The sequence below is a fragment of the Myotis yumanensis genome, unplaced genomic scaffold, assembly GCF_028538775.1.
Source record: "Myotis yumanensis isolate MYYU_CA2020_CCGP unplaced genomic scaffold, mMyoYum1.0.hap1 SCAF_10, whole genome shotgun sequence".
NCBI classification, from domain to species: domain Eukaryota; kingdom Metazoa; phylum Chordata; class Mammalia; order Chiroptera; family Vespertilionidae; genus Myotis; species Myotis yumanensis.
The window spans coordinates 57,142,756-57,166,684 of NW_027223761.1; the positions used below are offsets into that span (position 1 = coordinate 57,142,756).

A 23,929-nucleotide genomic window follows, 5' to 3' on the forward strand; every position below is an offset into this window, starting at 1 on the left:
TCATCTCAGAATTCCTGCTTTCATGTTATTCTTTTAGCTTCTGATTCTTTCCTAAACTTTTTTCCCCCCAAATTCAGTGATACACTTAAAAATATAATACTTTATGTTTGGTTCAGTGTTTTAAATTCTTTTCAGAGTGAATGTTGTTTATATATCTAGATACTATCAGATATAGATCTCCCTCCCCAAATGTAATTTTTGTTATTGAAGTGAACTTAATATTTAATGTGTTCCTAAGTTATTAACTTTGCATTGTTCTAAGTGACTTTGATTACCATACAATGTTACTTTTTATTTTTGGAATAAAATGTTTCTCCTAAAACAAAAGCTGGTATATATACAGATTTTCTCAGGGTCTATAATTTATTCATCTCATAAAAGCCTTCCATAGCTTCCAGCACAGTGCTAGGTGTTTGATATGTATTCTCAAAATACTGGAGGATTGATTAACCCTCTACTGACAAAAAAGATAATACACGGTTATTCTTATTTAATTATAGAATCCAAATTTTACCTGATTTACTTCTGATTATTCTATTTCTCTAGATTTTCAACACATCATTATTTGAACCACCTCCTCCAGGATATGAAAATATTTCAGATGTTGTGCCACCTTACAGTGCTTTCTCTCCACAAGGAATGCCAGAGGTAAAAATCCAATGCAATAAAATAATAATAATAATAAAAAACCCAGCACCACCTCATACGTCCAGGCAATAATTAAGGGGGCATTAAAAGGTTTTCTGATATAATCCAAATTCATCCTTTTCCACATTTAGGAAACTAGAATTTCTTACTAAAAAATAGGAATATTTATTATTGTGTTCATAGTGCTTTTTAAGATAAAATTTACTACAATGATATGCATAAATCAAAATGTACATTTATTGACTTTTGACAAATGCCTATACCTGTGCAATTCAAACCCCATCCACATATAGGCTCTTACTTCCAAAAGTGCCTTTATGCCCCTTCTCAATCAACTCCACAGACCCCGGGGCAACCATCGTTCTGATATTTTTGCCACTGTTGATTAGTTTTGCCTATTCTAGAAATTCATATAAATGGAAATGTATAGCATGCAATCATTTGTTTCTAGTTCTTTTTACGAGGCATAATCTGTGAGATTCACATTTTAGCATTTATGTGAGATTCACATTTTAGCATTTATCAGAAGTTTGTTCCTTTTTATTGCCAAGTAATTCCTATTGTATGAAAATACAATATCTTACTGTTGTATAGCACTGAAATTTTCAAATAATTCGAATAATCATATTGTTGCCGTTTTCAAATGAAGAACATGAATGTTCATTCTAGAGAGTTTTGTGATTTGCCCAGTAAAGCACTGTGCATACAGTCATTTGAAATTGTACAACTAACTCCCAGGTATTTACACAGTATTTTGTTTTTTATGAGAAAACTATATTTGAAACAGTTGAGTATAACCTATTAGCATCTTTTTACAAGTTTTCTTTCCTGCTATAGTATTTAATATGAAGTAAATTTAAGTTTGGACCTATTGAGTTTAAGGTACCTAGGTTATATTCACAAGAAGTTGCTAATTGACAGTTGGGTATATTGAAGCCTCACTCAATAGAGAGGTAAGGGCTTGGGCTATTATTAGAAGCATTCTGGGTAAAAAAAAAATCACATTTAGAATTAAATTGATATTTACAAAACTATTTTCACCAATCAGGATTTATAGGGACAAGTTAACATCAGATAATGCCATATTTTAATAAGAAAATTAAAATTCATATTATTTTTATTATTTTCAAATGTGTTTGATTAATTAACTTATTTATCAATTTAAAATGTCACAAACTTAGAAGGATTTCTTGTTGTTGTTTGAAACTTACTTTGAATGAGTAATTGATATTTCATCTAATGATATAATATTGGAAAAAATTTCCCTAAAATTAGCACATAAACAGAATGTTTGCAATTATTTAATAATTTTATAATTGACATGAGATAAAAATAAGGAATATAACAGTCAGCAATATTGTTTCTTAAATATTTGTTATTCATCTCATATTGGTTTAAATATTGCAAACTTCTAGTTTTATCACCTATTTGTTACTTACATTGACCTTTATTTAAAATAAATCTTTAGTTTTGATATTGTATAATTGTTATTTTTATACAATTTGGATTCCCTTTATTAATCACCTCCATTATTTATAGTGATATGTTTGTATAAGTGGAATATTAAAAAAGCACAAATACATCTTTATTATAAAAATAGCATAATATTACCAGATTGGAGTTAAATGTGTGTGTATGTGTGTGTACACTAATGATATATAATAGCAAAAAATATAACAAATTTAATTTAAAATAGACATAAAAATAAATAAAATGGCCATAAAATATAAAATACACTTTAAAAATCTTAAAGTTAAATGAGTATGAACTAGTTGAAGAACACTGAAATTTATTGAGCAGTGAAAATATTATGTATAAAGAAACATTGTATTTCTGGATGGGAAGACAGGGTTATAAAGAGGAAAGTATACCCACATTAGTTTGGGGTTTTACTGTATAATCAGTAAAACTCCCTAAATAATTTTGAACTTTGACAGAATTATTCTATTCATAAGAGAGTCATAGAGATTATTAATTCACATTTTTCAAGTATACTTAAGCTATTCCAGATTAATGGGAAGACCAAAGGAGCATGTGATTCTTCATGGGACTGCTGTTTGTGTTCAAATATTAGATGAGTTTGCTGGCTGGTGTGCCTCACTGGGTCCCCTGTAACCCAGCTCAAGGAGTGTTAATTCTTTTAAAATTATGTCTGTTTGTCTGTATGCTTAAGGTATTTCCCTGTCAGTAATTTTGGATCTTCATCTGAATCCTCTGGAGTATGAAATTCTGGGTTTTGCTTTAGCCTATTTGAAATTAGCAATTTGACAATGTCCATAAAATGCAGTCTAATCGAGGGGTTCTCAAACTTTAGCATGAATCAAAGTAATCCAGAGGGTTTGTAAAACTCAGGTTCTGGTCCCTCCCCGCTGAGTTTCAGTAGGTCATAGGTGAAGGTTGAGAGTTTGTTCCCTCGGTCTCAGGTGATGTTGATTCTGAGGGTTCAAGAACTATGCTTTAAAAACCACTCGTCTTGCCTCCCAGTTTTGTGTTCTATTAACAGGAGCAGAAAGATGGAAGCTTGAAAGAAATGGAAAATTCTAGGCTAACAGTGCAAGATTGTATTTATTCCCAGTCATAGAACAATGGTGCAGTGTAAATTTTACAAGGTCATTGTCTGAAAACAAAGCTTTTTTCTAATTCACAGTGGCAACTTACATATCTAGAACACTGTTTTCATTTTCAAAGTCTACTGTCATTTTAAAGCTACTGTCTTCTTTAGTCCCTTCTCTATTATAATTTGTTTTATGGAAACTGCAGATTTATCAAAAGATAGCCAAAATTTACAGAGATTTAAAAAAGTAGTCTTTAAATATGGATAAATTTCAGGTAGGATGCTTACACTAAAACAAAATTCACTAAAATCAAATTGCTTCATTACTCTGTAGTCACAATTAGAATAAGTGTGAACTCCAAAGAGGCCTAACAGTGATAAATCAGACATACAGAACTGTCATTAATAGTGCATTAACATTGCTTTGATATTAGGAGAAATAAAAGTAATCCTTTTACCGAAGCAAAGATTCAATTGCCACCTTCTCAATAGACTTTCCTTTCCTCTTTTTATTTAAAAACGGTCCTGCCTGAGTCCCAGTTCATTGTTTGCCTACTCTATTTACATTTTTTTAAAAATTTTTCTACAGCAGCTATCACCTTTTAATATACTGTGTTATTTACTTAGTAACTTTATTGTTTATTATCTTATCTCTCCTTCCACATGCATGTAAGTTCCTTCAAGGCCAAGAATTTGGCATACCTCTAATTCCTAGAACTCTACTGAGCACATAATAAAGTCATATATATATCTTCCACAAGTTTGTCAAATCTTAGAATACACTTGGAAACGACTTCATTTGAGTATCTGTTATAAATATGTGGTGCATATGTCATGAGAAATGTAGTCAAAGAGGGAAACAAAGATGTTAGAAATCTCCTAAGACAGGGGCTTCAAGCTAGAATGTGTGAAGACTTTCCAAAGGCAGGCAGGGGACCATTTTAAAGAGATGAGTTGCGTCATCCATTTCTCAGTGTACTCTCTGGTGGAAGTGGGAACTAGCCTGTGGTGAGATCCTGCTGGTACTCTGTCACCAACTCCTTATTTATAGTCATTTTTTCTCTTAATAATGAAAGACATCATCCACCCGTTCTAAAACAATATAAAGCATATTTTTGATTTGTCAAAAAAAAAAAATCCCTGGAGCTCCACATAAGGAGATGGTGGTGCAAGATTCTAACAGCTGGCTGGGTAACAAATGATTTGACAAATCAAATGATTTGCAATGAAACAAAATTAAAGCTGAGCCTAATTGAGTTTCCTACTGGCATCGTTAGAATTAACTTGGATGATAGATCAGAGCATGATTTGGGGGTTATAACTTGGAAGGAATTTAAGTAATTTAGTGAAGGTTTCATGACAAAATTTTTTCATTCCTATCCTAAGGTTTCTGAGAACTTTTATCTAAAAACAGGAAATGTGAACAGAACTGATGCTGAGTCCTGTCTCATTCTAGCCATAGTTTGTTCATTCACAGATCCATGGCCCAATTTTTAATATTTCATAGCGTCAAGAGATATTTTTCAAGTACAATTTGATGCTTAAGTACTATTTATAAAAAATTGTAATGATGTTGCTAGACTCAGTTAGATACTACTATTATTATAACTTACTTCTGGAGAATTTTCATTACACAGATAGCCTGTCATAGGAAATACTTTTTTGTTGTTTTTTTTTGTTTAGCCCTCACCGAAGGATATTTTTCCATTGATTTTTAGTAAGAGTGGAAGGGAGAGTGAGTGGGGGAAAAAGAGAAAGGAAGAGAGAAACATCAATGTGAGAGAGACACATCCACTGGTTGCCTCCCCCCCATGCACCCTGACCTGTGCTGGGAATTGAACCTGTGACCTAGGTATGTGCCCTTGACTGGGAATTGAATCCTCAACCCTTCGGGTGTGTGCCAATGCCTTAACCACTTCCTAACTCTGGCCAGGGAGGAAATACATATTTTTCAAAATTCAATTTACATGTTAATCAAGGGAAGTTTGCCAGTGATTAATAAAAGACTCAAGCATACCCAGAGACTGAAGTGGAATTTAACATGCTAGATGTTAATTAGGAAGTGTTCTCTTGGGATTGATATTTTTGGCAGGGAGGGGAAGGAAGCTGGATTATGCAGAGGGAAAAGTTTCACCTCAATGTCAGCTCACGGACACCCTCAGCTTACATGACGGGCAGCTCTGGAGTCAGAATTGCCCGTCATATTGGTCCTGGGTTGGACTAAGGTGTCCAGGTCTTAACACTTCCATGTCAGTCAGTCATTGAATGTGTTGCATTCTAAAAAAAAGGACATGACTTTGAGCAAGGTGGCTGTCTGTAGCAAACCTTGAGCAAGGGGCTGACTCCAGAAGGCTGCCTGCTGAGAGCCTTCCCTGCAGCTGGAGCAAGAATCTCTCACCGAAGGGAAATCTGGCAGCACATGCCAGTGCCCAGCACAGATACATTTTACTTTAGAGGAGAATGTTTTGGGGGAAGAGGGACAGAAGTTCAAGGGGAAAAACAATGATAAAATTCTGACTAAAGAGAATAGTGTATTTCTGTATTTTTAAAATGATGATATTGAATAGTAAATCATAACAGTCTTTAATATTTTTGGACACAAAAAGTGAGGAAAAATTTCTTGAAAAATGTTAATACCTATATACTGAAAATTGCATCATTTACAACTCCTTAAAGGTATGAAAACAAATTTTATTTTATTTTATTTTAAATTTTTTTATTGATTAAGTTATTACATATGTGTCCTGATAAAAAATTTTAGATGCCAACTTAAAAATATTGTATTTCAAAGTCAGTATAGGAAGTAGGTGAGCAAAATACGTTTGAAGACTATTGATCTAATCTAATAGACCATTTTATAAATGAGAGTCCAGTCATAAGCCACTTGGGACATGTTCTGGGAAGTGCATTGTTAGGCGATTTCGTCATTGTGTAAACATCATAGAGGGCACTTACACAAGCCTAGGTAGTAGAGCCTATGACACTCCTAGGCTATATGGTATGTCTCTGCCGTCTATGCCGTCCCTGGTTGGCCGAAACATCGTTATGGAGCATGTGACTATATTGAAACTCAGAGATGTTGTAAGACTTGCACATAATCACACTAATGATATGAAGCCAGACCTTAGAGCAATGATATTACCTGACCTCTGACCTTTCCCCCTTACCTGGTGGTTATAAGGACCCATTAAGCTACCGTTTCTGAATATACTCCAAAGAGAATAAAGCTCTCATCAAGGACTTCTTAGCCTAAGGTGTCTGGACTCCTTTAAATTGCATGCAGCAATGTGTATATTTATATACATTTCCTTCCTGAGGAATACTTCTACGGCTTTATAGCTGCTATGGAGGAGACAGATAAATTAAAAAACAAACAAAAAAACTTACTGTTAAATTCCTATGTCTAATCCAGCTAATCGCCTTCTGAATGCAAGTTCTTTCTCCCTGAATCTTTTATCTGAGGCTCAGGCTTCTCTGACCCTCCTGTGTGCTCTTGCTCTTCCCTATTTTAAAAGATGTGAAATAGTGCAGAGCAACTTGCTTGTATTCAGTTTTACTTGTTCTAAGTCATGCATGATCTCAACAGGGTGATCTAGTGTATGTGAACTATGCACGAACGGAAGACTTCTTTAAACTCGAGCGGGATATGAAAATCAATTGCTCTGGGAAGATTGTTATTGCCAGATATGGGAAAATTTTTAGAGGAAATAAGGTAAAAATCATCTCCTTTTTGTTCTCCACAAATTTAAAGTTACATTGTGTCATGTGTGTAGAATCATATCCTTAAAACTTTTTGAGGATTATGATCCTCTCGTGTTCTATAACATGCCCACTTTATAGCGAGGACACCTCTGTTAGCTCATAGACCGGGTTTTTGTTTCTTTATTATTTTTTTTTTATTATTGATTTCAGAGAGGAAGGGAGAGGGAGTGAGAGATAGAAACATCAATGATGAGAGAGAATCATTGATTGGCTGCCTCCTGCATGCCCCCTACTGAGGATTGAGCTCACAACTTGGGCATGTGCCCAGACTGGGAATCGAACCTGTGACCTCCTGGTTCATAGGTTGATGCTCAACCACTGAGCCATGCTGGCCGGGCTAGACAGGGGTTTTGAGGGGCCATTGCAATGTGGCTAGTGTGATAGATCCGGGAGGATAGAGAAGATTTTTTCCATGCCTACAAATTATGCCTATGGTCTATGTGCTGAATTTGTTAACCTTTATTTGGCAGCTTTTATTATAATATTAACTTTGAAGTTATTTACTACCTTTAATTTTAACACATTGCGGACCAGTAGTTTTATTGCTAGCTTTACCCAGTGGCCAGATAAATTTCTATTGAATGAGTACAAAAAACGTTTTACATAAATGTTAAAGGAATGCTTTAAAATTAAATACCCACTGCATTTCAGAGGTATGTGTTACATGTTCGTACAAGCTAATATCTTTTTTAAGAATTCCCGTGATTGGCCACAAGCCTTAGAACAGAAAACACGAGAATTCACGTGATCCATCCACAATGTGTTAATATGAATTGTTATAGGTAATGTTAGAAACCAGTTTATAAAGTTATGATCACTTGATTTGTTGTATATATATTTACATATATATATATTTTTTTCCTCTTTCATTGGAAATTAAATTTCAAAGGTATTCCTTTCAACCATAGAATAAATGGGAATCTGGCGGGATTGTTGAGCTTGTAGACTAGTGGAAGAAAACTGCAAGTGCTTGCTACCACTAATGGGTACATTATCCGCATGTGCTCCTTTTAGGGCTGACACTTTAGAGCCTGTAGTAGGGTGGGAAAAAGCCAATTCTCTGTGAATTATTCTTTGTTGTTGGTCTAACGATAAAAGATTAAAAGTAAAAAGTTTGGTTACTTACTTAAGGATAATTTTGAGAATTGATATCACCAGATTTGGAACAACCAACCTGAAGTAAGAGACATTGTGTTTCACAGGTTAAGAACGCCCAGCTGGCGGGGGCCAAAGGAGTCATTCTGTACTCAGACCCTGCTGATTACTTTGCTCCTGGGGTGGCGTCCTATCCAGACGGTTGGAATCTTCCAGGAGGCGGTGTCCAGCGTGGCAATGTCTTAAATCTTAATGGTGCAGGCGACCCTCTCACACCTGGTTACCCAGCAAATGGTGAGCAACCAGGCCCTCATTCTCATAGGAAACTTAACACTTTATGAAAGGACAACATAGCATGTCTTCTTCTTATTCTCTTTGCATCTAAGAAAAAAATTAAAGAGTTTTGAACTCTGAATATTATCAATTCAGTTCCCTTATCCCTTGTTTGGAATCCTTGGGCCTGATGGGTTTTGGAATTCAAACATTTAAAAGTAATACGGTGCATATACCATACATTGCGTAATACTCAAATACAGGCTGGGACAATACAGGAAGCAAGCATATACATAGTTTTGCAGCAAAACGTATGAATAATCACACCAAGCTGGGTTAAAGTAGTATGAGTAGCCTGTATCTGCTTACGTCAGATTTTGCTGTCAGAGGAAATTACGTCAAATCGGCTTGTGTTGCCAAGTGACTCTCCTCCAAATGCATGGTTTTCACAGTTTTGGAATTTCACAATCTTGGACAAAGGATAGAAGAACAGAAGTTCAAAACCCCCTGAAACGAGACATTTAGAACACAGAGTCCAAAAAAATGCTTTATATTGCATTTTGCCATATAAAGACAATAGTGATAACTTTCAAGGAGTGTTTCCTAAAGGCCAACTCTTCACCTGCGTTAACAATCCTTCAAGCGTGGTAGTATTGTTCTCTCTATTTGGCAGAAGACGGACATGAGGTTAGGAGTAGGAAGCAGTGTGCCCCAGATTATGACACCACTAAATGAGGAGTGGGGGTTCAAAGGCAGGCAGTCTGGCTCCAGAGTCCACATGCTTGTCTGAGGCTGAAATAGTTCCCTGTACAGCTGTAGATCATTAACAAAGGGAGCGAATTCATTTGAATGTGCTTAGTTTGTGTGGTTTAAAACTAACTGAGGTGTATAACTTGAATAAAATCTGTTGCCAAGTATCTGGTGGGTTTTTTTGTGTTGTTTTTTTTTAATTCTTTACCAAATTGTAGATTCCTCTAAAGCTTACGTACCCTGACTTAGTAAATCACATAAATATACTGTGTCTTATGTCACCCTCTAATTTAACATGATATTTTTTTAGGAAGGAAAGTCATGTTATTGAATTACCATTTCTTTTTTAAAAACATATATTTTGACTTTTATTTATTGATTTGAGAGAGAAAGAGAAACATCAATTTGTTGTTCCACTTATTTATACGTTCATTGATTGATTTCTTGTATGTGCCCTGACTGGGGATCAAACCCATAACCTTGGCAAATCGGGACACCGTTCCAACCAACTGAGCTACTTGGCCAACGCCTGCTCTATTCTTTAAAAATTCTATTATTTATTATGGAACAGTTCAAACATATATATTATACATAACATATAACATATAATGCATGATAAGAGATAATTATCAACAGTCAATTGTTAATCTTGTTTCATCTGTTCATCCTATTTATTTGTTTATTTATTTTTATTGCTCTAGAGAATTTTAAAACAAATGTCACGTGACATATTGTCATTTTACTCATAAAAAGAAAAAGATTTTCCCATCATGTGAAGTTCTCAGTGGATAATTTAAAATTTTGGAGAAAAAAATTGCTTTTATTTATTTTTTTAATCTAAAGAAATGACAGAATGTATGTTTCTATTTTGAAGTTGAGTTTATAAGCACTAAAATTCACAGATCTTTAGAGTTCAGTTCAATAAATTATAAAAATTGCATACATCTATGTTACTCAATATAAAATATAGAACACTTCCATGAGTTCAGAAAGTTCTGGTTATTTTTTTTGTACCCTCAGAAGCAACCACTTTCTGTTGTCACCATTGGTTAGTTTGCCTGGTTTGGGGCTTAATATAAAATGAATGAAACAGTATGTATTCTTTTATGTCTTGTTGCTTCTACTCAGTATAATGATTTGAGATTTATCCATGTTATATTAGTAATTTGTTCCTTTTTTGTTGTTGTTAATCGTCACCCAAGGATATTTTTTTTCGTTGAGTTTTAAAGAGAGTTGAAGTGAGGCAAGTGGAGAGAGAGAAAGAGAAACATCTATGTGAGAGAGACAAATCAATTAGTTGCCTCCTGCATGCACCTTGACAGGGACTGGGGGTGGAACCCACAACCCAAGTTCATGCCCTTGATAAGGAATTGAACCCGAAACCCTTTGATGGTCAGGCCGACATTCTAACCACTGAGCGAATGGCCAGTGCAGTAATTTGTTTCTTTTAACGGCTGAGTAGCATTATATTGTGGGACTATATTACAGATTATGTATTCATTCTCCTGTTGACTGACACCTGGACTGTGTCCAGTATTTGGCTAAGATATATGGGGCTATTATGAGCAGTTTGCATGAGTCTTTTTGTGGAGATATGATATGTTTTCATCTTTTTGACTGAGAAACAGAAATCCTATGCCATAGTGCACATTTCTGTTTAACATTGCTTTTCAAAAGAGTTATCCAGTGTGACTGCACAATTTTACACTCTCACAAGCACTGAATGAGAGTTTCCCCCATCCCCATTCTGGCTAACATTTGAAATTGCCTGTCTTTTTATTTCAACAATTCCAGTAGATACAATATGAAAATATGTTTAACATGACTTACAGAAAATATTTTGAAAAGGACTGTCTTTTTATTCTTTCAGAATATGCTTATCGACGTGAAATCCCAGAGGCTGTGGGCCTTCCAAGTATTCCTGTTCATCCGATTGGATACTCTGATGCACAGAAGCTCCTGGAGTAAGTTTGTAAGAAACAATCAGATGGCGTACTTCTCTTTATTCTCTTTAAAGTCTTCAACTTTTAAACTTTTATCTCCATTATTTGATACTGAAATTCCCCGAGGTGGGTGAAACACTTAATTGTATCACCATTTTATAGAACAATGGTTCTGTTCTGGAATTTACTTTACATATCAGTATGTCCTGTGTGACAGCCATGAAAATGAGCCTTTTGGATCTCCAAATGCAGGGAGCATAACTGATCAATTGCTCCAGCCACTGTGCCTTGAAATGCATCACCCTGTTTGTGTCAGGGCCACACTTCGCCCAGCTGCTCCCAGTCAGTGCCTGAGTGCCTCAGGGATGCTAAACCAGGCCCATTATGGAAAGCACCGGACTCTTCTGATGGGAAATTTTGGCCGAGGACTCCCCAATATCCTTGCTTAACTCGATCTTACCACCCAGCACTCTTTTCTTCTCTTTCTTTTTACCCCATATCAGACCTGCATATGAGTCCAATGGCTTTCTCAGTCTTCCCTACATCCCTTGCTGTTTTCCTCAGGGGTCTCTCCACTAATAAATCTCCTACTCATCTAATCCTCTTACTGTCTACTTCAGGAGGACCTGGAATAACTCACTGATAACAATTTCCATTTTGTTTTCCTTTCTATTCCTCTTCCCCCTATGCTTTCATTATTGAAATGCCTCCAAATGTGTTATTGCTTAACCTGGCATGGGGACCCTTTTTCCTTTCTCACCCTGCTTTCTCTCTTTCTGCATGTCCCTCTTCTTCCTTATCCTTTAGGACCGGAGAGAACACTGACTTCTGAAAGTAGAATTGCTACCACAGTGTCTGGCCAGTTAGTCAGACACTGTGGTCCCTACTGTCTTTGAGTTCAAGACATTCTTGATCATTCTATTTTAGTGACTATAAGAAAACCCTATATAACCTAGTGCGGTGCCCTCATTTTTTACAGGTGAGGAGGCTGACATCAGAGAGTTGGAGGGATCTCTCCAATTTAAGGGCACATTAAATAACAGCACTCTGGTCTTTTTATCTTTTTACCTTAGCTTAACCACATGGATAAGGATTCAGGGCTGGGTACAGATTTTTAGGGCAACATAGATTATGCTTTTGTCTAAATATGTTTATAAAGTCTAAATATTCATGGTATTTAAAAGATAAAAGTGAATAAAATGAAAGCGATTTTAGCATAACTTCTGATAGTGGAAAACTATAAGCTACACAAATCTCCAATAATTGACAAGTAGTCAATTACATCACAAGCTATGATAGTACTGGAAGCCATTAAAATGCACATTGTACAGGAATACTTCCTGATATGGAAACATGCATATGCTCTATTATTAAGAGAAAAAATAGATTTCAAACAATGTATAGTGTAATTGAAATTATGTAAAAGGAAATACATTTATACAGTTCAAAATTCAAAGGGGTATACAGTAGAAAGTTTCCCTTTTACCCATTTCCACCCCAAAGGTATTCAATGTTATTAGTATAGAATATATCACTGTAGAAATATTTATGTATAACCAAGCATGTGTATATATTCTTCACCTGCCTAATATAACATCTTTTGCATACTTAATTCTTTTCTGTTTTGACTATTGATTATGCTTTTTTGCCAATGTAAAAATGACTACTCATGTTATTTGATGGTTTGTATGTAAAATTGTATTGTATGACTTTGCTGTGTTACCTAATCTAAGCCTCAGGCTCCTCATCTGTGAAGTGGAGATGATAGCACTGACTTCATAAGAGTTGTAGTAAGGATTTATTTTTTTTAAAGATTTTTTAAAGAGAGAGAGAAACATGGATATGATAGTCAAACATCCATTGGCTGCCTCCTGCACACCCCTTATTCCCCTACAGGGATGGAGCCAAAACCCAGGCATGTACCTTGACTGGGAATCGAACCAATAACCCTTCAGTGCACAGGAAGATGACTAACCAACTAAGCCATACTGGCCAGGACTGAAGTAAAGAGTTAAATGGCATATTATCTGCAAAACACTTTGCACTCTTGCTGACTCATAGAAACTATCATGAACAGACACTCAAGAAAGCAAGTTTAGTGACATTTTAACTTGCAACTTCAAAATTACCTTCAGCTATTAATACTTTTTTATGTTCAACAGAAAAATGGGTGGAACAGCACCTCCAGACAGCAGTTGGAAAGGAAGTCTCAAAGTGCCCTACAATGTTGGACCTGGCTTTTCTGGAAACTTCTCTACACAGTTAAGAGCCTCCTTTTATTTTAACTCTCTTTAGGGAGAGGACACCTTTTTTTTTCATTAAAAAATATGCAATTATAGAGGATGACTAAGAAAAGTAAAACCTATCTAGTATCAGCAGGAAACAAAATCACAGGTTGAAGAGACTACACTTACATCATTATAGTTGGACAGGTGGCCAATGTAATTTTTGCCTCTGTGCCTTTAGAAATCTTATAAACAATAATGTAAGATTTAAAAATTGTGGGTGGTAATCTGTCAACCAGTAATTTTTTAATGTGTTCTTTATATTTGCATTAGAAAAGTCAAGATGCACATCCATTCCAACAATAAAGTGACAAGAATTTACAATGTGATTGGAACGCTCAGAGGAGCAGTGGAACCAGGTAAGTTAATCAGCACGTAGCAAATGAGCAACTTTTCTTTGCCAGGTACGTACTGCTCCAAGCTTTGGGTCTATCAGGTGAGCAAAGCAAAGCAACTCTTTGTCCCAATGGAACTCATATAAATAAAAAATACATAAATATGAGCTAATTTTGTACTGTGATATATGTTGTTAAAAAAAAAAAAGAGAGAGAGAAGTGAATGGTGGGGCTAGGTTGATAAAGTGTGCACGCTTTGCTTAGAGGATCAAGGGAGGAGGCACAGGGAGAGATGGAATTTAGGTGTTTTTTTGGATTTGTTTACCACATAGTTTTGCATGGATAAATATCTTCATGATAACTATAAATATCTATATAAAAGATAGCACTAGAGCCCTGGCCCCTGTGACTCAGTTGGTTTGATTTCTGGTCAGAGCACATTCCTGTGTTTTGGGTTGAATTCCCAGTAGAGGGCGTGCAGGAGGCAACTGGTTGATGTTTCACACTCACATTAATGTTTCTCTGTCTCTCCCTCTCCTTTCCTCCCTATGAATGAATTATAAAGTCTTTAAAAAGAGGTAGCACTCAGAAAATTAAAGTAACTTTGAATTAATATTTTTTTTTACATTGAAGTTGATGAAATATATAGACACATGATTTCCCAAGGATTTCAGATGATCTGGGGATTAATATATCTTATAAAGAGTCTTACTTCATTATGTTCCAGTTCCTTAAAAATTATTGGGTTATATATTTTTTACCAAAACAGATCTAATTAAATTGTATATCTTTCTTACAAGCAGCCAGTGCTTTCAGTGATCAAGAATGTTGATATGCTCCAATGAAAACTAAACAATATATAACTGGCTATTTGTTGAATTTTACTGAGTACCTATTTTTTTTTTCCAGCTCTATGCTAAGCATTGGGGACGGTGGGATAAAAAAAAAAAAGACATCATCTGGAAACAAGGAGCTAATGGCTGGGGGGCAGGGGGCATACATTTAAGTGTGGTAAATGCTTTTTCAGATATGAAAAGATTGCCTGAGGGCTGGGTAGGGAAGCAATTCCCTCTTCCCATGGAAACTAGGAATGGTTCATAAAGGGGGAAAATCTTTGACCTGAATCTTAAAAATAAATAGGAGTAGGAAGTGGAGGACTTGGTATGTGGCCACTGTGTTCTCTTAATCTGGAAATAGTGCTAAGTAGGTAAGAGAGGAGTAATAGAGAATTATGTAAAGATGTGAATAGGATAATGTTATACTTAATTATCATTACATATATACTTGTAATTGCTATAATACTATACATTTGCTTATCACTCATATTTTCTTCATATATCAAAATCAGAAAAAAATACACTATGTGTTTACACACGTGTTCAGGAACCTTGCTATCTTCCTCTGAGTCTTTCTTTAAAATTTAATTTATTGATGAGCCCTAACCGGTTTGGCTCAGTGGATGGAGCATCGGCCTGCGGACTGAAAGGTCCCAGGTTCGATTCCGGCTAAGGGCATGTACCTTGGTTGTGGGCGCATCCCCAGTAGGGGGTGTGCAGGAAGCAGCTGATCGATGTTTCTCTCTCATCAATGTTTCCAACTCTCTATCTCTCTCCCTTCCTCTCTGTGAAAAATCAATAAAATATATTTTAATTTATTGATGAGAGAGAGAACGGGGGGGAGAGAGAAACATCAATTTGAGGTTCTACTGATTTACACATTCATTGGTTTATTGTTGTACATGCCCTGACTGGGGATCGAACCGGAAACCTTGGCATATCAGGACGATGCTCTAACCAACTGAGCTACCCTGCCAGCACTTCCTTTGAGTCTTGATGCTCTGTGATCACATGCTCTGGAGTCACTTGCAGTGTGCTTTGTTACTGACTTGGAATGACAAGTAATTTTGCAATGATGCTTTTTAGACAGATATGTCATTCTTGGAGGTCACCGTGACTCATGGGTGTTTGGTGGCATTGACCCTCAGAGTGGAGCAGCTGTTGTTCACGAAATTGTGAGGAGTTTTGGAATTCTGAAAAAAGAAGGTAATGTAAGTGAAGAGCAAAAATACCTACTTCTTTGAGTTTCAGTTTAGTTCTCTGTTGAGTGAGTGTAAAAATGTCACCTCATAGGTGTGTATGAAGGGTGAACTGACAGGATACATGCAGACTGTGTCATCGGAGTAGCATAGAGTACTAAGTAGTAGCACAGAATAGCTTTCAATGAGCTGGGCTATCTTACTTATGTTGGTTAGTTAGTTATATTGCTTATTCATGCTTGCATTTATATAGTAATATTTACTTTATTGATATTTATATATTAAACTGTAATCTGAAATAAAGGGATTACACCATAAGTGATTGCTCTTAGCAACTAAGAAGATGGAGTTGGTTTTCCTCACAGAAGAGTACACACCAGAATTAGGTCAGAAGCCAAAGCTTCCTGGCCTGGGAACTGTGAGCAGAAGTTCCTGGGCTCTTCCAGCCTCACACCTCAGGTCAAGTGTACTAAGCAACGGAGGAGATCAAAGCTTTTCAGAAAAATACTGGTCTTCTCGACTAATGAGATACTGTCAAAAATTCAACATCTGCATATTCGTAAACCCCAAGCTTTGGATTGCTCTCCAGAATTTAGGTTTATATTCTTAGCACCATTACTTCAGTCATTTTAAATCTTCATATAAAATCCAAATCAAGTTTAGTTTAAATAGTTGCTTTTTAAAATAATTATTATACAATGAAAGCAGAAAGTCCACTCTGTTTACTGACCCTGTGAACAAGGTGTCTTGGGGCTGTAAATGTGATCCCTATTTTTTTTTTTTTTTTTTTTTAGCAACAAGTAAACAACCGTAAAAAATATGTTAAATTTGCATATCAGAGAAATGGTGCTTTCACATGTGTTGTCTATTTGGAACTCGTAGACGCCAGGGAGAAGTTAACCTACTTACTTCTATTCTCACTTTACAATGAAGATAACCAAGGTTTACAGAATCAGGGAACTCACTTAAGGGTCTATACCTAGTGTGTGGCAAAGACAGAGAACCAGGGCTTAAACTCAAATTTCTGGCTACCAGTCCACAAAACCATGATGTCTCTTTTTAAAATAAATTGTAAAGGTGCTTTTTTTCCCCACACATCTATGTTATATTTTTAGAAAACAAAATTATGGAGACCTGAATTTGCATAGTTTATGAATTCGATAGTGTTTAATATTATTACAAAAACTTTCATGATTTTGTAAGACTTCCTGTGTTAAGCACAAAACATCACTGGGATCATTCTAGAGCGTGCCAAAGAATGCAAAGATGAAGAATAATATTAAGTGAAATTTGAATGATGCTATTAAGAAACATGACAAAAATGCAACACTGAACTCAACTCATATAGGGATACGTCTTCTGAATAAGCACAAATGAAATAGTTACTAAAATAATGGAAACTTACCTTTTTTGGATCACTTATTAAGTGCTATATTTATAAATACTAACCATTTAATCCTTCCAACAATCAAGTAGTATCTTTACCTTGTTGTTCCTGGCATACCAATGAAGAAACAGAGGTTTAGTAAGTTTGAATGGCTTTCCCTTGGTCATACTGCTAGTTAGTGAAAGAACCAGGGTTTGACATAAGATCTTGCTTTCACACCAGTGTTACTCCAAGCCAGTGGTCGGCAAACTCATTAGTCAACAGAGCCAAATATCAACAGTACAACAATTGAAATTTCTTTTGAGAGCCAAATTTTTTTAAACTTAAACTATATAGGTAGGTACATTGTTATTAACTTAATTAGGGTACTCCTAAGACTTAGGAAGAGCCACACTCAAGGGGCCAAAGAGCCGCATGTGTCTCGCGAGCCGTAGTTTGCCAACCACGGTGTCCAAGCTATACTATCTTCCTGTTGAATTTTATGTAGGTTTCAGTAGCCACAGACATTGGCATTGTTAACTGAGCTTCTGTTGAGGAATCCTGGCACAGTTGAGCGAAATCATACAACCAGCTGACACTGAACAATCACATGATGCCCGAACAACAAACAGGAAGAGCTGTCAAGGATTTTCTCTGTTGTATCTGCTCTCTAAACACAGACCACATCGAGCACTCTCTTCTTCCGCTCTAGGCAGCTGCGGGTCACAGATGGTTTCCTATGCTCGGCCAATGTTTATAAACCTAAACAATCCATGGTTTTGTTTGTTGTTGTCGTTCCTGTTGGGCTTGGCAATGTCTTGGATAAAGTTTGCATTTTTTCAGCACTTATATGTATATACATACTATTTTAGGCTGGAGGCCTAGAAGAACAATTTTGTTTGCAAGCTGGGATGCAGAAGAATTTGGTCTTCTTGGTTCTACCGAGTGGGCAGAGGTTAGTTGATTGTTTGCTACAACATATATATTTTCATAATGAGACAACAGTTTGAACTTAATTCTCAAGGATGTGAATGTAACATGTGAATCCAGTGAAGCAATATATCTGTGTTCAAAACTCAACAATAAAGATATCTGTGTCACCAAAGAACTAAGTTCCATTTGAACATTTCAGAGCCAGTTAATGTCTGTTGTCAAAATAACTTTATTTTCTGGGAGTGTGATAGGAACTAAGTAAATTCACTAGAAACCCAACAGTAAAATAAGATACTATGTTTCTATTACCTTTTCCAAATTAGCTCCTAGAGCTGAGCACGTTGAAATAACCCCTGAGCTTGTGTAGTAGGTATATCTTTCACAGCTATCTTCTTTATATCATAATGACGTACTCTGAATTAAATCATGCTTAATTATCTTCTCTATATCATAATGACCTACTCTGAACTAAATCATGCTAAGAGTGAGGCATAAAGTCCCACCACATAATATTTGAGGACCCTTGGAAAGTAATTTTTACCTGCATGTATTGTTGGCTTTGTGTAATAGGCATTAGCTATAAATACATGCAAAGTTGACACCGATTCCATTCACTTCAAGTCATGCAATCAATATTAATTGGGCTCCTATTATACTTCATAAATTATGGGAAGCCCTGTAACCTTCAATTTTCTTTTGGGGAAAAATAAAAGTAGTATTTCTGTAGACAAAGTTTATGTTGGCATCAGGAAGAGCCTAACTATGTTAAGATTGTCATTTGTCTCTTTCAAACTGTTTTCACCATGTAGAGTTTCATTGTTTTTCTGTTTTCTTTCTTATATTCAAGATGCTTAGGAAATTGCATATTTAAGAGATTCAGAATCCATTTGATACCTTAAATGAAAAGAAACTGGTACACTTCCTTTTGTTTTAAAACTGCAATGGTCAATGTTGACCAGTAGGTGGTGGCATCCTACAGGAGAACTTCATATTTCAGGGTAGATGATATTGATATTCACACATTTTTAACGGGTATATTTGAAATAACTCATTCCCTGTGGGTCAGGCAAGATTCTGTACTTAAATAATGAGACATTCATGACAAGACTTCCACTGAAATGATCTCTTAGGTCATTCATATTTACTAAGAGAATTTCTTGAGGGATAAACTATACTATGGTTAAGAAATCAACTTCCTTTCCTTTTTCCAGATTAAGAATGTGGACAATCTTAGCTTACATTTTAGCTTTAAAAATGTTTTACTTGTTACTCTTACCAATATTTTTTATTGAAATTCCTTCAAACGAATAATTTTGACAATCTTATATGTCAAATTTGTGGATAATGTGGGCCAGTCCAGTTCAATTCAGAAACCTGCACACATTTAATGGAGGTGTGCATTTTTTAAGGGGGAAGGTATGGCTGTACGTTTATGCTTTTCCTTCTTTCATATTATAGGAGAATTCCAGACTCCTTCAGGAGCGTGGTGTGGCCTATATTAACGCAGATTCTTCTATAGAAGGTGAATATCATTGGTCTCCTAGGAAAAGATGGGATCACAGAAGGAGGAGCAGTTTAGTTCATACACTAATAAGAAGGAAAATTGATTGGCATGTGGTTAGGGCATCTGCTGTTGCTTTGTCAGGCTCCTGCCCCTGACTCAGCAGCTTTGAGCCCCAGAGAGCTAATTTGGGAAAGCTGCACTCTGCTTCATCAGGCATATTACCTTGTATAGAGTAGGACTTCAGTAAATACCTGTTCAATGAATAAGTATATCATGGAACCAAAGATTTCAATGGTTTTAGAATGAGGTAGCACAAAAGGTATGATTTCGTTCTTGTTCTCAGACTAATGGATGTTTATTTATTTAAAAAATGTTTTTCAATTACAGTTGATATTCACTGCTAGTTTGAACATACTGTGATTAGACTTTTATATAACTTACCAAGTGGCCCCCCAATAAGTCTAGTGCCCATCTGGCACCATATATAGTTAGTACAGTGTTATTCACTATATTCCCTGTGCTATATTTTGCATTCCCATGACTATTATGTAACTGCCAATTTGCACCTCTCAGTCCCTTCACCTTTTTCACTCCGCCCTCAACCCCTTTTGATGAAGGCATGTTGGCCTTTACTTTTTCTTCTTTGTTCACATGTGTGAGCTACGTTGTCTCCTAACTTAGTTTACACAGTGCATTTCAGTTATTCTTTCCTCCTCGTCTTAGGTTCATGGCTAAGGGCCTGGCCTTCTTCCTGTCATCATCACTTCCTAGTTGTGTGACCTCAGATTGTTACTTTCTGTGTCTCAGTTTCCTTACCTGTATATGGAGTTACTAAAAGCACATACCTTGAAGGCTCGTGTGAGGGCAAAAGTGGTTTATATTTGCAAAACTCCCAGACCTTTGTCCTGCACAGAGTGAATCTTCAAAAATGTTAGCTTGTATTATTATTACCCTTACTTAAAAACACGTGGTAAAATGAGACACTTGGCCACACTGAATAAATACTCCATAACTCCATATATTTTTCCAAAGTAGCATACCCTTCTCTTTATTGCTAGTCTTTTTTAAGATTTGATTTTTAGTATGATTTTTAAATTTTATTTTTTTATCATCCTGTCCTTTTTAATGCAGATTTTTAAATCATTGGATTTTACTGATTATGTCATTCTCTGTTGTAAAATGCTACATTGGCCCGGCTGGTGTTGCTCAGTGGTTGAGCATCCACCTATGAACCAGGAAGTCACAGTTTGATTCCCGGTCAGGGCACATGCCTGGGGTGTGGGCTTGATCCCCAGTGGGGGCATGCAGGAGGCAGCTAATCAATGATGTTCCTCTCTCATCGATGTTTCTCTCTCTCTCCCTTCCTCTCTCTCTCTAAAAAAAAAAATCAATAAAACAGCATAGTTTAAAAATAATAATAAAGTAAAATGCTACATTGTCTCCCCATCATGTTCAAGATCAAGAACAAATGACACAAACGTATATAGAATTTAGCTCCCACAAATCCACAGTGTAGTTTTCTTAAGTGCATTATATGTAAAAGTTTTATACTCATAATAACCCTGTGAGGTAAATATTGTTATCCATCTTGTACAGAAGAGGGAACTGAGATTCAGAGGGATTAAGTAACTTTCCCAAGATCACCCAGATTGTAAAGGGTGGGGCTGAGGCTCAAGGCAAACTGTTCTGTTTCAACTTTATCTTTCTAACCACTACATTCTTCCTACCTTATACGGGTTTTTGTTATCACAGCTAAATGTTTCTGCCTCTTGCCTTTTTTGTTCAAAGAAAACCACTCAGAAAACATGAAATTAGGCCAGAGGTCTAAGTGAAGTGGGAGAGTAAGTCATGCAGCTCTCATGCCGAACACTGTTCCAGGCTGAGGGAACAGTGTGTACAAAGGTCCCGAGAAGGAGTCTGTGTGGGCAGAGTGGGAGGTGAAGGTTTGGGCAGGTGACCTGAGGTGGCTTCATCTTTGGCACTGAGGATGATGAGTTTTGATTGGACTCAGGTTTTAAAAGGATCATTTGACTAAGGAATTAAGAGTGGTCTTTGAATGAAAAAATAAAATTAAAAAAATGAAATAAAAAATAATCAAACTTCTCGTCTTTCAGGAAACTACACTCTGAGAGTCGATTGTACTCCACTGATGTACAGCTTGGTATACAACCTAACAAAGGAGGTACAAATAATTACATATAATTTGAGAAAATCTGAGTTCTGCAAATGCTATTGTCTTGAGATACCATTATTATGTTAAGCATCTGTGTTGTTTTACAACTTGTTTTTTTTTCCTCATTTAGCAAATATCCACTCCATAGGACATCACATCTAATAAAATGTTTACACACATTATCCCATTTCTCCCCTCATCACCCCAAAGAAACGGGTCTACACTCCCACTTGAAAACGAGAAAACTGGGGCTTAAAAAGCATTAGCCAGTGAAGTTACAGAACTTGTCTAGTAGCTAAACCGAGACTTGGTTCTGGGGTTTAATTCCTTAATTTTAAAACTGGTTTATACTCCTTAATATAATGAATGATATCAAGTAACTCCGGATGCCGGAAGACAAAGTTTCTGATTGAGGAAGGACATAATTAAATACACACCAAGTGCTGGCGGCCAGGGACAAAGCAATCTGGGGAAGAGGCTAGGTGAGAACATGCACCCCTTTCCTGACTTCCTGACCTGGGCTCCATTCCACGGAGTCCTACTGGGCTGGGCTGACAGCTCAAGTTTTCTTATGCTGACGGCAGCTCCAGGTACTGAACTTGGTGGACAGGTGATGCCTGAATCCATAAAGGACAGGCAACTCTTTACTTGAGTTCTCCTGCCTCATAAAACCATTATTCCTGAAGTTAGTCAAAATGAATGAGTTTTTGGATTGGCAGATTTTTCTTGTTACTGCTAATTTGCATTGGAAAGGGAAAACAAAAAGACTTGTCCATTTAATAAAATTACTAATTGAAATGTAATTACCAAGAAAAGCTTAATGCCATAGCCAGTTTGACTAAGTTGATAGAGCATCTGTTGACCCATGGACTGAAGGTTCTCAGGTTTGATTCTGGTCAAGGGCATGTACGTCAGGGTGTGTGAGGAAGGTAACCAATCGATGTCTCTCTCTCTCTCTGCCTCTCTCTCTCTCTCAAATCAATGGAAAATATCCGTGGGTGAGGATTAACAACAACAAAAATCAACAACAACAAAAAGAAAAAATACAATATTTCCCCTCAGGTAGTGATTTTATGTAAGACAAATATCACTAAACTTTGGTTTCAAAAGCATGGAATTTAATCTTATAAATTAGCATTTCCTATAGGACTAGAAAAAATTAATTTGAAAAATATATTTTATGTTGTTACTTAAAAGCTCCATCATTTACCTGCAGTTTTATCAATTCTCATAAAGTGCATAACATTTTAAATATCTGAAACAGCGTATTTTAGTCAGTTCCCACTGTTCATGTAGCTTAAAGTAAATGCTAAAGACACCTGGCAGCTGTATTTGTTCACTAGACAGGTGGCCCTCTGGGACAATTGCATTAACACTACTTTCTAGGTCAACTTTGAAATGATGTGATGATTGACAATTTTGGGTTTTGTTTGATTCTGTTTTGTTTGTTTTGGGAAAGTAAATTGCAACATTTCAACTTTTAGTAATAAACAGAGAATTTAGTCTTATGTTTTTACACTGTTCCAAATTTGCATTTCTTAGAATAAATGGAGTGATACTGTCCATTATACCAAAGTGTTGTAAATTTATCAGCTTCAGGAAAATTTTGTTGCTGTATTTATTGATAGTCTACAAGTTAAGATGTAGCATAACTTCTCTCTCCTCACACTTATGAGAATTTGTGTCCCCATAGATCTTCGTATGTACCTCTGTTACAGCACTAAACACATTGAATTCAATATTCTTACTTACATTTCCCATTAGTGGAGAGTTTAAAAAGTGTCTTATTGAACTTGGTATTCCTGGCCTTCACAACAAGTCTTAAACAGCATAGATACTCTATAGGCTTTTAAAAATCATATTTGTTGAAAATTAGAACATAGGAATTTTATTAAATATAAAATAAAAAAATTCTATACCATGTATTGTTCAATAACCTATGAGTAACTAGGGAACATTAATTAAAGTTTATTTGCTAAGTGGTTTTGCCATCACATTTCATGTTCTGAGTCTAGAATTCAACAATAGGTCATATTTTACTCCGTTTTTCTCGTCTGTAAAACCAGAAAATTATTTAAAGCCCAGTATTCAATTACAATATATAATCAATTAATTAAATAAAATATTAATGCATTTATTTTGTTATGCATTACTTAATGACTTTAGCAACTGTGTTGGAAAAGAAGCAATTTTAAAAGAAACACCTTCCCGTAACTAGCTTACTTCTTTTCCATTTCTTTTTAATAAGAGGAGAAATAATGTTTTTGAGAGTA

The 23,929-nt window shown here is 35.9% G+C and overlaps 1 protein-coding gene across 3 annotated transcripts in view; it reads left to right on the top strand.

The window, feature by feature from the left end:
* The window catches only part of FOLH1 (folate hydrolase 1), a 52,352-nt gene that overhangs the window by 14,457 nt on the left and 13,966 nt on the right, over nt 1-23,929 (top strand). For all 3 annotated transcript variants that reach the window (XM_070426885.1, XM_070426886.1, XM_070426887.1), the window contains 10 exons: nt 547-648; nt 6,789-6,914; nt 8,167-8,353; nt 10,953-11,046; nt 13,188-13,286; nt 13,584-13,669; nt 15,568-15,687; nt 17,919-18,001; nt 19,438-19,501; nt 21,598-21,665. In XM_070426885.1, coding sequence (XP_070282986.1) covers nt 547-648; nt 6,789-6,914; nt 8,167-8,353; nt 10,953-11,046; nt 13,188-13,286; nt 13,584-13,669; nt 15,568-15,687; nt 17,919-18,001; nt 19,438-19,501; nt 21,598-21,665 — 1,029 coding nt within the window. The remainder of the gene's footprint in view (nt 1-546; nt 649-6,788; nt 6,915-8,166; nt 8,354-10,952; nt 11,047-13,187; nt 13,287-13,583; nt 13,670-15,567; nt 15,688-17,918; nt 18,002-19,437; nt 19,502-21,597; nt 21,666-23,929) is intronic.